Consider the following 20,893-nt stretch of genomic DNA (forward strand, 5'->3'; position numbering starts at 1 on the left):
TACACTACTTAGTGCTGGAAAATATTCCTCTGCTATTGAAAGTAACCAAGGAGACTATTTTCAGGCACTACATAATATAATTGCGCCTGCTGCAGCCATGGTACAGCAGCAAATCCCTGATTATTACGCCGGAATGAGAGCACAGTCCTATAGCGGCCCAGAAAATCACAAATCTCCAATTTCTGTCTGTCTTAGTATCCTACCAGCCATCTCCAAGATCTTTGAGAAGGTGGTGGCAGAGCAGCTAGTGGAGCATCTTGACCATATTGATGCATTGCATCTCTGCCAGTTTGGATTCAGGAAAAGATACTCCACAGAGTCTGCGTGCTGCTACTTATTAGAAGACATTAAATTTAGTCTTTATGATGGAGGTGTGGTGGGGCGGTCTTTCTGGACTTGAGAAAGGCCTTCGATACAGTTAATCACCCGCTTCTCTTGACACAAATACAATGGCATGGATTTTATCTTATCTTAATGACAGACAACAATGTGTTGAGGTAGATAATACAAAATCACCCTTAAGATCCTGCAGCATGGGAGTGCCACAAGGCTCCATTCTGGCCCCCCTGCTGTTTACATTATACATAAATGATTTGCCAACTGTGTGTAAGAGTAAAATTATTATGTATGCTGATGACACGGTGCTATATGCACATGGTAAAACTGCAGAACAAGTTGCTCAAAAACTGACCGAAGAGATGAAGAAAGTTTCTTTGTGGCTGAAAAACTCACGCCTCACCTTAAATCTAGATAAGACCGTTTCAATGTTTTTTACAAATCGTTATAAAATACAAAATTGCCCTAAGATTTTAATTGATGGACAAATGACTTCAAATCCAGAGCAGGTAAAATATTTAGGTATCATATTGGAACCAAACTTAGGCTTTAAAAAGAATATAAAAATGTTGTCGTATACAATCAAGTTTAATATGGCACAGTTTAGATACATTCGAAATTCCCTTACGATCGAGGCGCTATGATTGTTCCACATTTTCTTTATTGTATGACAAGTTGGTCACAGGCTTGTAAATCTGCACTTAGGCCACTTGAGTCATTGTTTAGAAGTTCTTTAAAGATTCATGATAAGAAAGGCAGAGGATTTCATCACTGTCATATTCTTGTAAAATACGAATTTCTCAGTTTTGAAAACTTGATAATACATACAAATCTGTGTTTGATGTATAAGATCCTCTTTGACATCACTGCTCCTCCACTTATATCTTTAGGCTCTGAAACAATAGCCCGAGCCACTATATCTACAGTGCGAGGCGAATGCAGGATCCCCAAACGCAGGACAGTATTTGGAAACTATGCTTTTTCTTGTGTGGCGGCTCATCAATGGAACATGCTGCCTACAGAGCTGATAAGAAGCACAAACTTTTATATGTTTTCTCGCCTGGCAAAGAAATGGCTTTTATCAAATCGGATTTGTACTCACACATGTGAACGATGTACTCATGTATGTATGATGTAGTATGTATTTTAACATAACAACAGCCTGCCCAGGGACTACGGGTGGAAATTAGCTCTTGAGCTATAACCTGGTACGATGCATCTTTCCTTTTGAGGTCAATGTTTAATGTAGGCTGTCCCCGTTTCTTTAAATAAATAAAATTCTAAATCTTAGTACACAATGTAACTAAAGAAGAGTCAAGTTTCAAATTGGAAAATCACTGAAAAACTGGTTATTTTGAGCGCGATGCCAATGGTCCAACCAGACCCAATGGACTACGCCAAGCTAAGCCAAAAGTGGTACCGCCAGACCAGAAGATTGGTTGAATGGATTCCAAAACGGTAAAAATCAACTGCCTATTTTCAAAAAAAGTGGAGTGTCCCTTTAAGTAACAAAAATTATGACACAATTTATGTCCGATTTAATTGTTGTTTGTTACTTTTTTTTTTTGTTATAGATATCCGTCTTTCCCCATTCAAGTAGATAACGTTAAAACTTTAGTCTTGCATGACTAAAATAATTGCCCGGAGATGTTGCAAAGTTGGCCGCGGTGGCGTGAAGTCCCTAAAGGGACTTTGTAAGTGCATTTCTGTACTTTTCTTTAGGGTATAAACTAAGGTACTTCTCCTCAGATTACCATTTTTAATTTGTATGGTGATAAAACAAAAAAACAACAGTCTCTTTGGATTCAGAAATGTATTTTGATGTAAATTTATATTCAGTGAAAATTAATTCTTACACTCAAGTCATGATCTTTTAACAAGTTTGTGGCTAACACTTTACGTCAAATCTAATGTCTTGGGAATTGTTTGCTACCCATTAAATCATGCTAGAAAGTTCTTGATTGTGTTTCTGTTAAACTTAAAATGGTTAAATATCCATGATACTGTAATGTCTGTAACGCATACACTTAAATTTGAATCTCCGCAAATAAATACATTTGAGCACAATAACATGCGAAAAAGAGGAACTTCAGGCATTTGCACAATCCCTAAAAGGAACTTCACATTTGTGACCAAAACATTCAATTCTCTGATAATCTGTAAACATACAGTTCTGTGCTGGTAGATATATTGACAAGCTTACATTTGGACAATCGCATCTTGATGAAGGAAATGTTTAAATAGCAAAAATAATTTGGCATATTGTCTAAACCGAAAGAAGCCTCATAACTTAAAAGTCTTTATATGCAGACATCGCTGATTAGACCAGAAGTAAAGCCCTTAGTATGAGAAAGCAGAAATCTAATCTAACACAGAGTTCCTGTTTTATTGCAGTCTCCTGAGTGAATAACGGTTCTTTCAGGTCAGGTGTAAACACACCATCCGTTTTGATTGCAATTTCGGATCGTGGCTCTTTCAGGAGTATGTTTTATTAACTGATTGAACACACTCCCTCAGTCCGAGCACCACACAGCAGAAGAGTCAGCAGCCATACGCCACTGATCACATCAAACATGATAAATATGGCACTATGTCAGGTACCATCTGTGGGTGGTGCTTATTTCTTTTGGTAAACAAGCATTGCAAGTAATGAATGCCGTCTGAAGCATCTTCAGCGAGGGTGCGTAGCTGACTTTTCCACCGCAATGTGTCCTTACTGCAGCTGAGAGACCCGCAGTGGACTGGTACTGTTGAAGTCCAGGAAGAACGGGCCTTCTTGTTTGGGCAGGAAGGTGGTGGGGATAACATTGTAAATGCCGGCAGGGAACTGTTCGACTTCCATATAACAGAAACCACATCTACGTACAAAGAGGAAAAAAATTGTCATTGTAAATCTCTGATATACACCAGCTAGTGTACTAGTATAGTAAGATAATAGCTGCGACAGTAGCATACTACTCTATTATGCACTGGCAATAGAGACAGAGCACAGTTATGCAAATTTGAAAACCACGCTCACCGGGGTGGAAAACAATCCAATCGTCTCCATTGACTTTGTATTGCGAGAGGCTGCCTCCTTGTCATTTCTGGCTTATAACAAAAAACAGAATAATGCCTAAAAGCTGCTGTGTGACAATATGTACAGCTAACAAACAAAAAAAAAAACAGAAATAAGTTTTTATAAGCTGTCAAGCCTTAAAGCCCAGCCTTTAAGGATAAAAAAGTGGATCGCCGACTACGTTTCCCCCTAGTGGGTGCAGTTCTACTATTAGTACTGTGAAAAGTTGCCTGTTTCCACTTTTGTCTCTTTAAACGCTTGTTTTTTGGGGTCGACAGCTTATAAAAACTTATCCCTGGGTTGTTTGGCCTGCCAGCTGTACATATTGTCACACAGCAGCTTCTAGGCAGCACTCCGTTCCTTGCCACAAGCCAGAAATGACAAGGAGGCCGCCCCTCGCAACACAAAGTCAAATGGAGACGGATTGATTGTTTTCCCCCCTGGTGGGCGTGGTTTTCAGGTTATGATGCACTGCGCTCTGTCCCTATGTGGCAAACTGACGAAAACCGTTTTGGAATCCATTCAGACGACCTCCCGGTCCGGCGCCACCACCTCCAGCATAGCCCAGCACAATCCACGGAATCCGATTAGACCATTAGCATAGAGCTCAAAAATAAGCACAGAGTTTCGATGCTTTTCCTATTTAAAACTTGACTCTTCTGTTGTTACATCGTGTACTGAGACTGACAGAAAATTAAAAGTTGTGATTTTCTAAGCAGGTGTGGCTAGGAATTATACTCTCTTTCTGGCGTAATAATCAAGGACTTTGCTGCCGTAACATGGCTGCAGGAGGCTCAATGATATACACAGTGCCTGAAAATAGTCCCCTGCTATTGAAAGTAACCAAGTGGACTATTTTCAGGCACTGCGTAATATTGGTCTAATCAGATTTAATGGATTATGCTAAGCTATGCTAAAAGTGGTACCGCCAAACCCGGAGATCAGCTGAATGGATTCCAAACCGGTACAAATCACATGTTTAACTCTAGGGGAGCTGGAAAATGGGCATATTTTAAAAAAAAAGTGAGGTGTCCCTTTAAGGGTGCATAACGTAATAGACAGTGTGTACTGCACTTTAGGAAAAAGGGTACAAAAGTTGTCACTAAAAGGATGGTAACCTTTAAAAAGGTCCTAATACAGTATGTACCATTTAGGTACAAATACTTACCATCCACTCTTTACGTACAATTGTGTACTTTTTGAAAGGGTATCACCCCAGTGACAGTTTTATACCCTTATCCGAGTGTGTAGTAAGTAAGCAGTACTAGTATTTCATTCTGAACAGTCAATCTGATTCTTCTTCAGAAAGTGAAATAGGGTTTCTTTTTAGCACCTAATATGAATTCAATATAAGATTCTGTATTGCTTTACCGGTAGTCACCACTGCCTCTCTTTTGAGAACTGGAAGACCCTGAATCCCCAACTGTAGATACTGTCACCACCTCAAAGCCCACACTATAATGTCTGCAAAGAAGAAGACAAACTCATTTATATTCACAAACATCACACTGCATGAAGAACACACTCCCACATTTCATCACAGAGAGATGGAAGAGATCCTAATGTGTATAGTTGGCACAGGACGCTCCTGCCCACATTACTCCTGGTGTCAGGGGGAATCCTACGTCTTGTGAAATCCCACTACTTTTAAGACTCAAAACATTCACATTGTGTTTTACCTTTTTTTTTTTTTTTTAGGGTCTAAATAGAAGTCAGTCATTATAATCACCAAAATGCATAATTTATAGTGCTGCCTAAGTCGCGACTTATGGTTTGCAGAATAAAAGTTTTTGTTTCCATAATATATGTGTGTGTACTGTGTATAATAATTATGCTTATATAAATACACACACATACATGTATAACTTGAAGGGAAAAAAGTATATAATTAATATTTATAAATATAATAAATATAAACATGTATATACACATGCAAATGTTTCTTAATTATATACATACATGCGTGCGTGCGTGCTTATTTATACATAATTATTATACATAGTACACCCACATATATTTTGTAAACAAAAACTTTTATTCTGCAAACGATAAGTCGCGACTAATCGTGAGGCAGCACTAATAATTTATTATTAGATTATACACTGTATATATATAATATACGACGATAAGCCATTACATTATGGCCAGCCTAAAGCTATAAGCGCACCTGGCACCCAAACGATGGCACAAGTGTACAGAGTATGATAGTACAGACCATAGACTGTAAAAAAAGATGGACGACGCCTGTTCGCTCTCTTCCATTGGTGAAAAGTGAAGCCGGCAGTGTCCCGATACGACATCTTGGGTCTTGAGTCTGTGCAGTAGCGATTTTGGGACCAGCCCGCGGAGTATTGAGCAGGAAGTAAAGCCGCAAAATCAAGACCCCGCCCTCGCAGAATGCGCATGTCACAGCTGTCAATCATGATGTGACACCACCGTTTTTATATCATTAAATAACTAACTAAACCCAAACTTATTTTAAAAACAAACATTTGAATTTACATCAGCGTGATAAAAACTACAATAAAAGACAGAAACCAGCTTCGGAGAAAAGATAATTGATGTGTAATTAATTTTTTTTGTTTGCCTCAAGTCCCATTGGATAACATGGGGAGGCGGGTTTATGACCTATACTGGGACCAGTCACTTGTGGGCGATCGAGACGTTTTGGCTTCAATTTTCAGGGCTTGTTCGGCACGCTTGGTACAGACTGATATCTACCTATACTGATAGTTCGGTGGTTATATTAACTTGGATTAACTAAATGACCATTAATATAAAAACACTACTTTAGTGACGTTTCTTTACATTTTCTATACACAGAGCTCCAAAGCTGATTATTGGTCGATATATCGGTGCATCACTAGTATAAAGCAGTTCATAGAGTAGAATATATACCACACAAGTACTTTCAGTCAATACAGTGTTTACTGTCAAAATGAGAGTTTAACCTTTTGGCATAGCAATTGTCATCCACCACTAGAGCTACAGAAACAAGCATTAGGAAAAAGCAGATGGACCTGCCAACTGGTTGCATAAGCGGCATGTTACATATAAACAAAAGTGAGGTGTTATAAAGCTTTTGTTTCAAACCATTGAAACATACAATATTAAACAAACCCAAGTTTGTCCATATTTGACCCAACCATGGTTTGAAACAACCTAGCCATTTTAGAGTAAAAAACCCTGTAATAAAAGTCATTAAACCCGATTCTCCACCACCCTCTGGTGGTGTGATGTAAAATAGCAACCAGTCCTACCTGGAGCCACGGAGTTCGATGAGCAGAGGGCCTGCTTTCTCCATGTTAAACTGGTATATGGGGTTGTTTTTGTAGCTATCTTTATAGTTCCCACAACCACCTGCAGTCGCTCCCTTCCATTGGCCATTAATCTACAACACAGTAAAGAGAGAGAGACATTACTCCACCTGAAAGTATATACAATTATAACCAGATTATAAATACAGGTGTGAACTCACTCTTTTGGTTTGGGTGAAAGGTGTGGGAATTTTTGAGAAATTAAACTTGCACACCGAGTAGACCTAGAATGGGTTAATTTGTGACAACAGTTATATGATTCAAGGACTCGCAGCTTAATTATACAAATAAAATCAATACACAAGACTTTGTTTTACCCTCAGTGTGTAGTTGATGGTGTTCTGCTTCTCATACTGAGACACCACCAGAGTAAAGGTGTGAGTACCGGGGCCGGTGAGTTTTATCTTGGTAAGATAGTGAGGACTGTTGATTCGGATGCCATCGATGAAAGGAGGAGGATCCGCTGCAAATATGTTAAAAATTGTAAATAATGAACTACAAAAGCATCAGATTTAACACTTTAATGTAAGGATACATAATTTTTTGGTTATTTACCTGGATAATAAACTTTCTTTCCATTGGACTTGTAAACTACTAAAGTAATAAACTCTCGGTTTTGAGCAAAGTCATCCTTGAGTATGAATGAGAAAACAAGAACAGATACATTATTTTGACTGAACCATCTGTGTTGCTTACAACCCATACAGCAAAAACATTAATTTCTTTGGCCAAAATATATATACTAAAAACATTTTGTAGAAAGTAGTTAAAGCTTAAATAATTTTTTATTCGAAAATATATTTAGTTTTAAATAGTGTTGGGCAAAGATTAATCGCGATTAATCGCATACAAAATAAAAGTTTTTTTTGCATAATATATGTGTGTGTACTGCGTGCAATTATTATTTATATTTAACCACACAGACATACATATATTCATTTCTGAAATTTTTAATTTATATATAATTTTTTTTATTTATATATTATATAGAATACATAAAAATATAAATAAATATATATGAAGAGTTTTGTTGCAAAACGAGATAAATCCATTTTTGTCAAAACATGTTTATTATTATGTTATCATGTTATTATTTTGTTTTATGGTGCTACTTAGCTGTATTTTTTAAGTTATGAAGGTTTAAATCAAAACAAACCAACTGCATTGATATTAATTGGAATGCAAAACCAAAAAATGAGATTTCTGAAAAATTAAAAAAACTGAGTTATCTCGTTTTGCAACGAAACTCTTCATATACACATGTAAATGTTTCTTAAATACATACAAGAATGTGTGTGTATTTATATAAACATAATAATTACACACAGCACACACTCTCATATTATGCAAACAAATCACTTTTATTTTGTATGCGATTAATCGCGATTAATCTTTGCTTCATATATTAATATACATTTCAAAATGTATCTCAGGGGCCACAAATACATTTCTAATTTTACGGCCCATAAAGCAAAAAATATATTTTTCTTGGCCAAAATATAAATGTATAAAGTATATATATTAAAAGTATAAAATGTATGTATAAAATATAAAATTATCAGTATATTTTTGCAATTGAAAATATATTTAATTTTAATCTTTTCAAACCTGTTACATGTTTGTAACATATGCAACGTGAATATAAATGTTTCAAAAATGTTATTTTAAAATAGCCAAAATATATTGGTGAAAAATACATTTTTGTAAATATATTTCAATGTATATATATATATATATATATATATATATATATATATATATATATATATATATATATATATATATATATATATATATATATATATATATATATATATATACATAATACAGTACTGTGCAAAAGTCTTAGGCTACCATGCCACAAGTAGATTTGTTGTTTTTGCAATGTTATAGTGATCATATATAATTGTTTCTCAGTCTCTTTAATAGAATACATCCAGAAAATACAGCAAATGTGTATATAGTATTAAAAACTGTATAAAAATGTAAACTGATGTGTCAAAATTTTAGGGTAAACTCCCCTTCCACTTGAGCAATAGCGGGAAACTGAAAGATCTCTTAAACCTAAACAATAAAGAAATTAGTCTTTTTACTTAATTCTGCTCAAAAACGCTCAAGTTGTGTTGAGTGCCAACAGAGGTCACGCTAAACACAGACGATACCTAAACATTTAGTCCTTAAAAATAAAAAATATTTTTTGTACATATTTCCTGTATTTTCTTTTTTTGTATCTTAATAAAATAGACTGAAAAATAAATATGGATGGACATTAAAACTTCTAAAACAACAAGTCTGGTGGTGGTGGCCTAAGACCTTTGCACAGTACTGTATATCTTTTGGCCATTTTTGTATATTCTGAAAAGTATTTAAAATGAAATACATTTTGAAGCATTGATATCCATGTTCAATTGGAAGAAAATCTTTTTTTGCGGTATGGGAAACTAGTACCGTCAATCTGATTGTACTTCATTAAAGGATTCACATTCTGTTCTGTCACTTTACCTTGTCAGTAATGTGTCTGGTGAGTAGTACCCATACAGCAGTGCCCCCTTGAGGACAATTCACCTCCAGTTTATACTGAGGGTTATTGGCCAAGCTGTAGACATCCTTCACCGGGCCCTGTTTTCCATCCCAGCTACTGCAGTACCAAACCACAATCAACATACATTTTCTTTTTGTCTGATAAGAGACCATCAGGTTGTAATATAATAACAAAACACGAGGATGAAATAATAAATGGGACGAACCTGTGTATACATGATGATTCTTTAAACAGACTAGGATTCCAGCTCAGGTAGATGACATCATAATACTGGCACAGATCTTCCCAAATGATCCAGAATACGCCTTTAAGAAAAACATGTAAATACACACACTACACTTTACATGAACAGTACATTTAAGCATTTGGCAGATGCTTTTATTCAAAACGACTACAGTGCACTCATGCTATATATTATTTATGAGTATGTATGTTCACTAGGAATTGAACCCAGAGCCTGTGCACTGCTTATTTAACACTAATCTGTTGAGCAACATTTAAACACAGTTTAAGTTCACCATTTGCTTACCATTATCAAACTTCTGTGCTGTTTTGGGGTCAAAATTGAGGTATTTGAGAAGATCTGGTGTCCAGTTCTTCTCGTCGCGTTCACTATATCGTCCTTTCCACCTGAGATGACTCCATGGGTTCTTCAGCTGGAGGAAGCGTTTACCCTGAGTGAACAAAGAGATAATGTTGGAAGGTCATAAACAATCACAAGACTTTCCACTGTGTACCTAGTACTTTTTGTTGTACCACCAAGTAGATTGAGGTTCTAAGCGAGCTGTGCCAATACTAAAATGTTATAGGGAAAAACTACAGATCATTGATTGGTCAGAGAGGATCAACACGACCAGCATCCCTGCTAAATGCAGGATTAGCTTACCCGTGTGTGCCAAAGAGCAAACCAAGCGATGTCATTATCTGTGCTGCTATCTAAGCAGTGAAAATGCTGAGGATCAAGAACAATATGCTTCATTGCTCATGTGTCGTGCGTTTTTTGTGGCGCATTTATGATGATACGGCAGCAGAGGGGGTGCAACTATAATGATCTAGAAGTCTATAATCCCACCCACTTTGAAGCAGTACTAAACTGCAGTGGAAACGCAAACCGAGCCAAAGAAAAGCAAGCCCAGTCGTGCCAAGCCTAGTCGTACAACACAGTGGAGGGGGTCCAGGCACAAAATGTCAAACAATCATAACCTATTTTATCTATTCCTGTGTGGTGAATTTTATGAATATTCATTCATTCATCGGGTAACTACCATAGACTGTAAAAAAAAATATGGACGTAATGTCTGTGATGTTACCTATAGGTTTCTGAAGATTGTTTTTGAAGCTTAAAGTAGGCGTGGGCTGCCGTCACCATCTTGGCCACGTGTCACTGCGCATCACTCGCAGATAACCAAAAATGGGTAAAGAAGCGAGACGTGGGTGACGCCGAGTTGGCTGGTTGCTGAAACCACGTCTGCCTAGCTTGATTCTAGTGACAGCAGTGGCTGTTAAACCGTCACTGAAGTGGCCACGCCCTTAAAGGATTAGTCCATTTTCTTAAAAAAATATAAAAATACAGATAATTTACTCACCACCATGTCATCCAAAATGTTGATGTCCCTCCTTGTTCAGTCGAGAAGAAATTATGTTTTTTGAGGAAAACAATTCAGAATTTTTCTCATTTTAATGGACCCCAATACTTAACAGTTTTAATTTAAAAATGCAGTTTCAGAGGAATCTAAACAATCTCAAACAAGGCATAAGGGTCTTGTCTAGCGAAACGATTGTCATTTTTGGCAAGAAAAATAAAAAATATGCACTTTTAAACCACAACTTCTCTTCTTCCCCCGGTCCTGTGATGCACCAGCACGACATCACGTAATATGTCATCATGTCAAGAGGTCACAAATGACAGATCGAAACTACGCCTCAGTGTTTACAAGTGTGGAGAAAGAGGACCGTTCCAACGTTGTTGTATGTGGAATGATACTAATTAATGTCTTTGTGTCAGTTTATTGTTTAAAATTGGTCCGCAAATGTGAGTTTCATATATGTAACACGTGACTTTTCCACGGCATTACGCAATTACGTGAGGTCGCGCTGGCTCGTCACACAGCCGGAAGAAGTTGTGGATTAAAAGTGCATATTTTTTATTTTTCTTGTAAAAAATGACAATCGCTTTGCTAGATAAGATCCTTATGCCTCGTTTGGGATCGTGCATTTGAAGCTGCGTTGAAACTGCAATATTAAACTGCATTAAAACTGTTAAGTGTTGGGGTCCATTAAAATGAGAAAAATCCTGGAATGTTTTCCTCAAACACACAATTTCTTCTCGTCTGAACAAAGAAAGACATCAACATTTTGAATGACATGGTGGTGAATAAATTATCTGAATTTTTTTAAGAAAATGGACCAATCCTTTAATTATGCAAAACTTTAAGGTTTAATATAATTTAAACGAATGAGTTACAAAAAAATTAATCCCCCTCACAGTTGTCATGAAGGGCAAAATAAGCTATATAGACCAAAAACACTTTTTGTACCAGGCTGTAAACATATCTATGGGAATTGACTCCCTTTTGGAGCCAGCCTCTAGTGGCCAGTCGTTGAATTGCAGTTTAAATCACTTCCGTATTAGCTTCATCAGAGAGATTGGAAGGTTGTCCCTCAGTAACTACAGGTATCATTACGCAACAGTTTGACAATGTAGTCATGAAGTTCACCTTGTGTTCCCTGATGTCCAAGACAGCATAAGCATGAGTGGGCACCAAACCCCATCTCTCACCCTCCTCCTCAGTCATGACCCCTGTTGCCGTGGTGATGAGAACATCTCCTCTGTGAAACCTTTAACAATACATTACAAGCACACACAACATTAATATCCAAATAATACAAATCTAAATGAATCAAGCTCCCATTCCACCTTAGGCTTGGAATGTGTGATTCATTGAATGTCATTGTTTAATTTTTAAAAAAACAAACAGGGGGGAAATGCTCAAAAAGTCAGCAACACTCAAAAGTGTGTTTTTTAGTTTTTTAATAAAAACAAAGAATTTTAAGTTCCAAATATTCATGAATTTCTTATCCGGTTGTTTAGTTTATTGCCTTGGAATTGATTCCGTATCAGTATCGAGATTCACTCGGGTAAACTATCAAAGTCAATGTAATGTGACAAAACAACTTCACGTGTACTATAAATGCGTGCTCACCTCTGGTAAAGCATGCGGAAAGTGTCGTCTTTGTTAAAGGTTTGATTGTCTGAGTGCATAGCGATACGTTCTGGGATCCAGCCGGTAAGTGCGTGCAAATCAATATTCTACAAAAAAAAGAAAGACATGACACCATAAATCCAGATCTGCATAGCAAAACAGCCTCAAACAGAAAGACAAAATAGTGACACCCACAGAGTTAGAGCCTGGGAAATCGTATCCTCCCATGACCTTCATGTAGGCCTTCTCGATGAGCGACACCCAGAGCTCATTTCTGTTACTGGAGTAGGAGCAAAGTAGCTCCCCATTGTGGTCCACAGGAAGGAAGTCATCGATAATCACCTGATCAAAAACACACACATCTGAACCAATTTATCTGCAAACTATGATAAAATCATAATCCTAATAAAAAGAGGCGGTGCTTAGAGAGGTAAATACCTTCCTCGGGACTCCATTGATATGTAGCTTTACCATGTACTTTCCGCAGGGGTTATACTCGGGCTCTCCTTTCCTGTTTTGTGGGTAAATGATGCTACAAAGAAAAATCAAACATTCATTAATGTGCCACGGTCTGGTCAACATGCCTAATTGCATAATTATAAATCACTATTATAATGCATATTACACTATATAATTATAATTAGGGCTGTAAAAAGATTAATTGCGATTAATCACATACAAAATAAAAGTTTGTGTTAGCATAATATGTTTGTATGTACTGTGTGTATATATTATGTATATATAAATACACACATACATGTAAGAATTTAAGAAAATTTATTTAGATATATTTTATTTATATTTATAATATAAAATATATAAAAATATATATAAATATACATTTAAATGTTTCTTAAATACAAACATTAAGGTGTGTGTGTGTATGTATATATATATATATATGTGATTAATCGTGATTAATATTTTGACAGCCCTAATTATAATACAATAAGATTTATATAATAAATAATTAGTGGTGTTTGCTAAGACACACATCACTATAACTATTGCTCATACAGTATTTTGGATTACAGATTACAGAATTGAATAATTCAATATTTTTTGTCACAAAAAACAGAGCTCAGATGCAAAAGCCGTTACATGCCATTCTCCATCAAAAATTTGATAATGATTTTATATATAAATAATTTAGCTTCAAATCCACTTAATTCCGGCCTCAGGCCATTCAGAAATATCTATTAATAAATCTATTAATAGTCTAATTAAATAATCTGATCTGATCTCTTGACTTGGACTTGAATAAAACGCCACAACAAAAGTGTCACAGACTAACAATAAAAGAGGCTATATCTAGAGATCTGAACTTATCATATTTCTGCCCCTGGACACCTGACACATAATATATGTATCTATAACCAACAACAATCCCATGAGTCACTGATCTGATCCTGTGTGAAATCAAGGAGGTGGCTGCATAAGTCAAACCAGGCTTTTAAGTAAAGCATGAGTCAAACTCACACGCACATCTCAATCAAACACAGAGGCCGGACACACCCACCATACCTTGTGATTAACTTTTTGTTGTAGCGTCTCTCATATGCAGCGCTGATGGCCAATGAAGCCACAAAAGAGCAATCTGACACAACCGTCTGGAAACATACACCTTTGATGAGTTTCTATATCATGATTGTAGACAGATCTATCATTGGTAAAGTTAAAAATGTGCAAATAGTATGAAAATGCCTGTGACCTGTTTGATGCTGAAGCTGGACACAGTGTAGATCATGATGGGGTTGTTGCTGATGTCATCGGGTCGAACCCAGCGTGAGAATATGGCTTTCTGTTTTGGTGAAAGAGCCAGTTTCCCACATTTATCCCTGCGGGTAAACACAACCAAGTCATGCAGGTCTTTGTGACTTTTTTGAGTGTCACAGGACTGCGGTTCTCAATCAGGCCAATGCAAAATACAGCTGTGAGGCAGCTGTGATTCAAATATGAGTCTAAAATAAAAAAAACAACACTCACGAGAATGGAACAGGAAAGGCAAAACGTTCCCTCAGGTCAACGCTCATAAATGGAACATATTCAATTCCATTTATTTTGGAGGTCTTCCTAAAAAACAAAACACAAGAAGAAACAAACAGAGAATCAGATCAAATTTATAACTTCATGAATTTAAGACATAAAGAACAAATGTGCAGGGTTTTCCGCAGCACTTTGCAGTTCGGGCGGCCCGCCTAATCTGGGGTACCCTACCACCTTAACTAGGTTGTCAAAAAAAAATAGCGCGGACGCGCTTCACACCGCAAGCGGGCAAGCGGGCAAGCGCACCAAACGGCCGAAATGGTCCTTCAACTGTCTGGAGGATAGCTAGTTGATAAAATGCGTGTCCGTGAGAACTGTAGGTGGACTTATGTTTTGGGTTTATTTAAGCCTGTTATTGTATTAGTTTATAGTTCTTGCAAATTTAAAGTGAGTTAGCTGGTGAATTTTGTTGTTTGAGCAACCTGCTAGCTAGGTTTCACGTGCCTGTTGATTAGATATAATTGTTGAGCGCTCTTGCTCACGTTATTTATGTGCATTATTTACATGCTACAGTAGTTACACTCCTTTAAGATAATGTAATTAATAGTAAGAAATAATCAGTTTTTACAATCTTCGCGCTACCTATCATCGTTCGCCAGACCTTCTACAACATTTGCTTCAGTTTGTGTTTATTAACCCTTTAGTTTTATTTCATCATGCAGCTATTTTCATTAGAGGTGTCTGTTAAAAACATTTCATTCATTAATAATCTAGTACGTGTTCATTTTCTGTCATAGTTTCTTCAAAATGAAGTTTTATTGTGTGTTTTAATAAAAATGAAATATTTTCAGTTTCATTATGAAGCGTACGCTCCGCCCCTTTGATTACCACACCCCCGGCCATAATACCACCTTAACAAATCAAATTTTCTGCGGGAAACCCTGAATGTGCATAGTTTGAGCAGGTTTTTTTTAAACTGACGTATTTCATATCGAAAGAGAAACATAATAAAGGCCTGTCCTCTTTAACTCTTTCCCCGCCATCTATACAAGTTATCTCGTCAATTAAGAGAACATTTGCATAAAAAACGTGTTCCTGATGAGGTTTTATGTTAATCTGTAATACCGCGATTATCCACTAGATGACGCACTTAACCAATTTTTTTTTAAAAATTGAAGCATTTATTTTATTAATTTTAAACTCTTTCATTCTGATCTCTAACAAAATTCCATCAAAAAATGCAATTATTTCAGCTTTTTACTAAATAAAATGTATTTTTAAAGAAAAATACCAATTTTTAAGAGTTTATAAGCAAAGAAAAAAATATAGATAGGATGAAACTTTTTTCCTGTTTTGTTTGTTTGTTTGTTTATTGATTGTTTGAAAGCTGAGGATCTGTTCTTTCATTTGATATATTTGTATGTTTATATATTTTTAGAAGATAATTTTTCTAGAATGCATTTTGTGAAACTTTTGTGAAAATTACAAAAAATGCTGGTGGGAAACTTAAAAATAAAAAAAAGGTTGGCGGCAAATGAGTTAAAGTCTCCTTTAAAATGAAAAATGACAATTCTTATTTTGTAATGAAATATTGCCGTGTTTATTATAAACAATTCATATGCGTTAGTTATTATTATTATTATTTTTTAAAGTGCCCTCATAAACTTTAATCAAAATCTGAAAATGTACTTCTGCCGCGATTTTTCCTGTAAATCAGCTAGACGGCTAGGGAGGAAGCATCTGTTAACCCTGCCCCCTCCAATTCTGGTTCCTGTTCTGATTAAAATGCCCACTTTTTCCAATCAATTCACCATAAAAAACACAAGCACGCCCACTATTTTCCTTGTGCGAAATTCTGTTTCACTCGGAAATACGTCACAACACGAAAGTAAAGTCGATCGTGACTTCTGGTTCACGGGGACTTTAAAAGGACAACAGCCAATATGCTTTATATATGTCATAGCCGTAGCATCAAAGTGGCAATTCTTTGCTCACATTTACTTTTAAAAGTTCATTGAAGGCCTTATGTTTGCTTTGAGCCTACCTGAGCACCTCTATCTCCTCTGCTGTGTAGCGTTGACCCTGCGGCTCGCAGGACTGCACCGCTCGAACCGGCTGAGATCTGTCGTGGAGCGAAAAGTCTGGGCCTAGCGGGAAGAACTGCCTCACCTGAGCTGGGGTTTTGGTTACAGATGGGACAGACTTGTCATGGTTCACAGGTTTATTAAGGGACTCTTTCAATCCCTCTGCCCTGAAATGGCAAAACAGGCACAATGGGTGAAATATTCCATATTTTTTTTGTATTTAAACCAATATATTCATTTAACTTAAACAGTAAAGCACCTGTCCAGAGCCTGCCGTGCAAGCTGCTTCAATTTTCCCTGCAACGCCTGATCTGATGTCTCATTGGACTGTATGGGAGAGAGGAAGAGTCTAAATATTACAGAGTAACTTGTAGCTCTGTTTCAGATTACCATAGGAGCCCACATAACTGTCAGTAAGAGATATGAAACTAAGACCAGCCAACCCAGCTAAACGCCACCACCTGTTGCACAGCTTGACAGAACTGTGGTGGCAATATGAAATCAGAATCCCTACATGTATATACTCACAGTTTGAATGCACAATTCCACAGCCTGAGTGTAAAGCTCAATAGCTTCATCAGCGTTTTCTTTTTCATCCTCTTCAAATGCCTGGGTGACCAGAAAGTACGCCCTCTCCAGATCCAGCTGATGTTTGCTCTTCAGGGGTTCACTGCTTTGAGCTTTAACTGATCATAGAGAGGTCAATCAGTGGGCTGAGGGTTCAAACAAGCTTTTTATATAATGTAAATCATAAGTACTGTATGTGGACACCTTCTTCTAAATAACAGGTTTGAGTACAGTGGCAGCCAGTAACTTTCTTTTTTTGAGGGCGCTCGATGCGAAGTTCGTCACAACATGTATGTAGCCCGTCATCATAACGGCGTCATGTGTGTGGTTCCTTTTTTCAAAATATGTGTTCTGCGCTTTGAGAGATCGTGTGTGCATCACGTGTCCTGCCAAAATAAGTGCCCGCTGCAGATGTGTCTAAAAGGTTTATGATTGCCAGATACTTGCATAATCTCATGTGTTATCAGAGTTTACTGTTAAGGGAGTGTCTTGCGTGTATTTTGTGAATGTGAGCGTCTTTTATCATAAACGTTGACGCGTGTGCAACAGGCACTTATTTTGTCAAAACACGTGATGCACACACGATCTCTCGACACACAGGACGCATATTTTGGAAAAGGGAACCACACACATGATACTCCGAACACTTATTTTGAATAAGCGCCCCTTGGACGAGGAGTCACGAGCCGCCACTGTTTGAGTATTTTAGAAAAAAATATTAATACTACACTATTAATGCCACACTATTTTGTTTAGGAATGGTCTGTCGTGTACCAAAATCCCTGAACAGGTCTACAGTAGTGGCCAACAGTAAAGTCTGGAGTGGATATCTGAACAAAATTAGCGTTTATGGACTCTACAGCAGTGTTCACCAACCCTGTTCTGGAAGATCAACCTGCCTCCTGCATACTTTAGATCCAACCCTGCTTTAGTACACCTGTCTCTTATTTTAATATAGCTGTGAAAAGCTTGATTAGCAGGTTCAGGCATGTTTGATTTCTGGAACTCTTCAGGAAAGTAGATCTCCAGGAACAGGATTGCCGACCAAAGCATCAAAATATGGGGAATATTGTACAAAATGGAATTAAGTTGGTCAAAGGAATAGTTCACCAAGTCATCATTTACTTACGCTTATGTTATTCTAAAACTGAATTAGTTTTAGATATTTTGATAAATGATGGAAAGCACACAGTTGAGAGCACCCACTTACTTCCATAGTATTGTTTATCCTACTATGGAAGTCAATGGGTATCATCAACTGTGGGGTTACCATAATTTACCAAAATATCTTATTTTGTGTTCAATAGAATTAGGGCTGTCACGGTTATGAAATTTGGCGGGCGGTTTATTGTCTAAGAAATTGTGACAATTGATTGCCTCTTTTAGGGCTTTGATGATTATGCCGATTAATTGTCTGTTTTATTGCTTTAACTTTTAATATCATACATTTTTTCTTTGTTTATGAAATAATTTTCACACATTGTTGTGATTATTTAAATCTTTTGCAAGGTTTACCTGACAGTAAATATTAATACACATAACACATATTTAAAAGTAATCTGATACTATCTTGTTAATGCAGGCGCTGCAGCTCCCCCTTGCGTTTTTTAAAGAGATGTGCAATCATTGTGGTGATCTGAAATCATTGCAATGAGGTCAAACAATCGCAATGAGACGATTGTTTAATCATTGTGACAGCCCTAAACAGAATTAATAAACTCATACAATTATATCAACCCATATAATGTATATCAGATTATTTTAGACATCAGCGTACAAAGATCAAAATCTAGTTGTGAGAAGGTAAAGAAATTACGATCATCTTTTGTTTAAAGAGCACCTATTGTCCGATTTATGTTTTTACATTTTCTTTGGTGTGTAAGTGTGTATTAGTACATGTTAACGATATGCAAAAGGTACAAACCCCAAAGTAAACTATGACGTGAGTAATCATCCAATGTCAATCTCTTTTCTTGGATTACAACAAACACACGGATTGTAGGCAACAGTTTACTTCCTGGGATTGGTGATGTAGACAAAACCAACATTATCATAAATCTTCCTGCTTCGGACTCACAGTAAGTTGTTAGCATTGCATTATGACCGAATCTTTCAAACATGGTAAGGAGCATCACATTTTCGGCTGACGTCAGAGGTATTCAGGCCAATCAGGGACACAGCGCTTTTCAAATCCGTGCGTTTTAGGAAGAGAGTGCATTCTGAAGCTTAAAAATGTACGGTATGTGAAATATAATGTGTTTTTAAACACATTTTATTATACCAAATACACAAAACAACATTGTTTTTTAGCAATGGAATAGTTGCTCTTTAAAAATATTTATCCAAAATTCTTATATGCTGTATTAGTCACACTTCTGTCAAACTAGGTCTAGGCTGGGCCTTGGAAAATATGAGCATGATTTCCCTCTTCCTCCTTCTACACAACGCAGACAACGTTTCACTTTTGTTGACCACAGTGAAAAAGAATGCAGACAATATTCAACCCTAGCAAATCAAGTAACAGGTTCATCAAGTAGACGACAAACCGGATACACTGTGTATCAATAGATGAATACAGATTTCTGATGATAAACTGACCGGCATTGAGTAAAGTCTGTACTCTGTCCATGTACTCGTTCACTTTGTCCTGAATGTTTTCCAGTTTGGATCCAGCCATGCCGGCATAGATGAGAGCCTGGGCAGCCTCCTAAATAGATTATACAAGATATGATACAAATCTGAGCTTATTTCAAATACGCTTATAGTAGATTATAAATATCTTACTTGATTTATATTTAATGCTAAATACAAAGAGGGCTTGACGTTTACAGTAAATATGTCTGTTTGGAATCTCAAGCTAAATATTAAAAAAAATCTTAGCTTCAATTTAATAAAGAAACCAACCTATAGCTTACCTTATAGTAAAAAACAGCTTCATTGTATTTCCCCTTCTGATCGTGTTGTACTGCAGATTTGGCAAATGTTATAGCATCGAGTTCAAGAGCTGTACAGTCCATGATTTTTATTTACAGGTTGATAAATGATATTAGATTAAGGGGGGCATATGCTACGTCTATTCTTCATTATAATCTCCTTCTCGTCTTACTATCTTGAGTTCTTCTAGTTACGTGAACTTAGTCGATCTCCGAATTGAAGTCAGGCAACGCCGAAATATGTCGATTAGAAGAGATTTTCAAACTTAAAGATGCTCAATAAAGCGCTAACTTCCAAAGCTACAACTTGTGGTGATGACATCAAAACAACCCCGCAAGCCCGCTGTACTTCCGGATATGGTGGGCGTGTCGTGTTACCGTCATTATACGTCATACAGTAAGAGTTGCTGTGTGTTCGAGCTGCGCAGACTGATCAATGAAATACCGCGAGAGCGATTTAAAAGATGCGCTTTCAAATTACTCTCGCGGTACTTTGATGTACGATTTTCGGTCTGCGCTGCACCGTATGAAGTCGAACACACATTTTGCGTAGCTGAACGTGATGTGGGAAAATCCGCTGGTTTCGCGGTGTTGAAAATTCGTTGAAAGCATTCTTGAAATTGTACATAAAATTCCCCTGGGCGTGAATTGCACATAAAATGTTAGTCAAAGCAAAGAAGAAATTGCGTATGTTGTGTGACATAATCATTTATGAGTGAAAGCATTATATTTGTGTGATGTTATAATGTATTTTAAACACACAAATACTGTCATTAAAAGTGGATACCAAATTATGTGTTTTTGTTTATTATTAATCCATCAACACAATACATTTGGATAAAGTTACATGCAATTGCAAATATCAAG

At 36.8% G+C, this 20,893-nt stretch overlaps 1 protein-coding gene across 1 annotated transcript; it reads right to left on the reverse strand.

Moving 5' to 3' along the window:
* Positions 1-2,134: 2,134 nt before the first annotated feature.
* On the reverse strand, positions 2,135-20,393 carry capn7 (calpain 7). Its single transcript, XM_055210805.2, has 21 exons — positions 20,009-20,393; positions 19,692-19,800; positions 17,055-17,212; positions 16,786-16,853; positions 16,487-16,693; positions 14,443-14,529; positions 14,168-14,294; positions 13,981-14,066; positions 12,895-12,988; positions 12,652-12,798; positions 12,457-12,563; positions 11,971-12,091; positions 9,783-9,927; positions 9,459-9,558; positions 9,214-9,349; positions 7,267-7,342; positions 7,029-7,174; positions 6,873-6,935; positions 6,655-6,785; positions 4,766-4,858; positions 2,135-3,194 (listed from the first exon to the last, which is right to left on the reverse strand). Exons 1-21 carry the CDS (start codon positions 20,108-20,110, stop codon positions 3,050-3,052), a joined length of 2,448 nt encoding a protein of 815 aa, XP_055066780.1. The 5' UTR covers positions 20,111-20,393; the 3' UTR covers positions 2,135-3,049.
* Positions 20,394-20,893: the final 500 nt, after the last annotated feature.

Source organism: Misgurnus anguillicaudatus, chromosome 10 (genome assembly GCF_027580225.2).
Source record: "Misgurnus anguillicaudatus chromosome 10, ASM2758022v2, whole genome shotgun sequence".
Classification (NCBI taxonomy): Eukaryota; Metazoa; Chordata; class Actinopteri; order Cypriniformes; family Cobitidae; genus Misgurnus; species Misgurnus anguillicaudatus.

Excerpts from the sequence above, each read along its gene's own strand:
- capn7 (XM_055210805.2), bottom strand. The coding sequence starts at position 20,110 with ATGGACTGTACAGCTCTTGAACTCGATGCTATAACATTTGCCAAATCT. Across the intron at positions 7,343-9,213 it reads CCAGACACATTACTGACAAG|GATGACTTTGCTCAAAACCG; the intron begins GTAAAGTGACAG and ends TTCATACTCAAG. Across the intron at positions 3,195-4,765 it reads AGAGGCAGTGGTGACTACCG|ATGTGGTTTCTGTTATATGG; the intron begins GTAAAGCAATAC and ends CTTTGTACGTAG.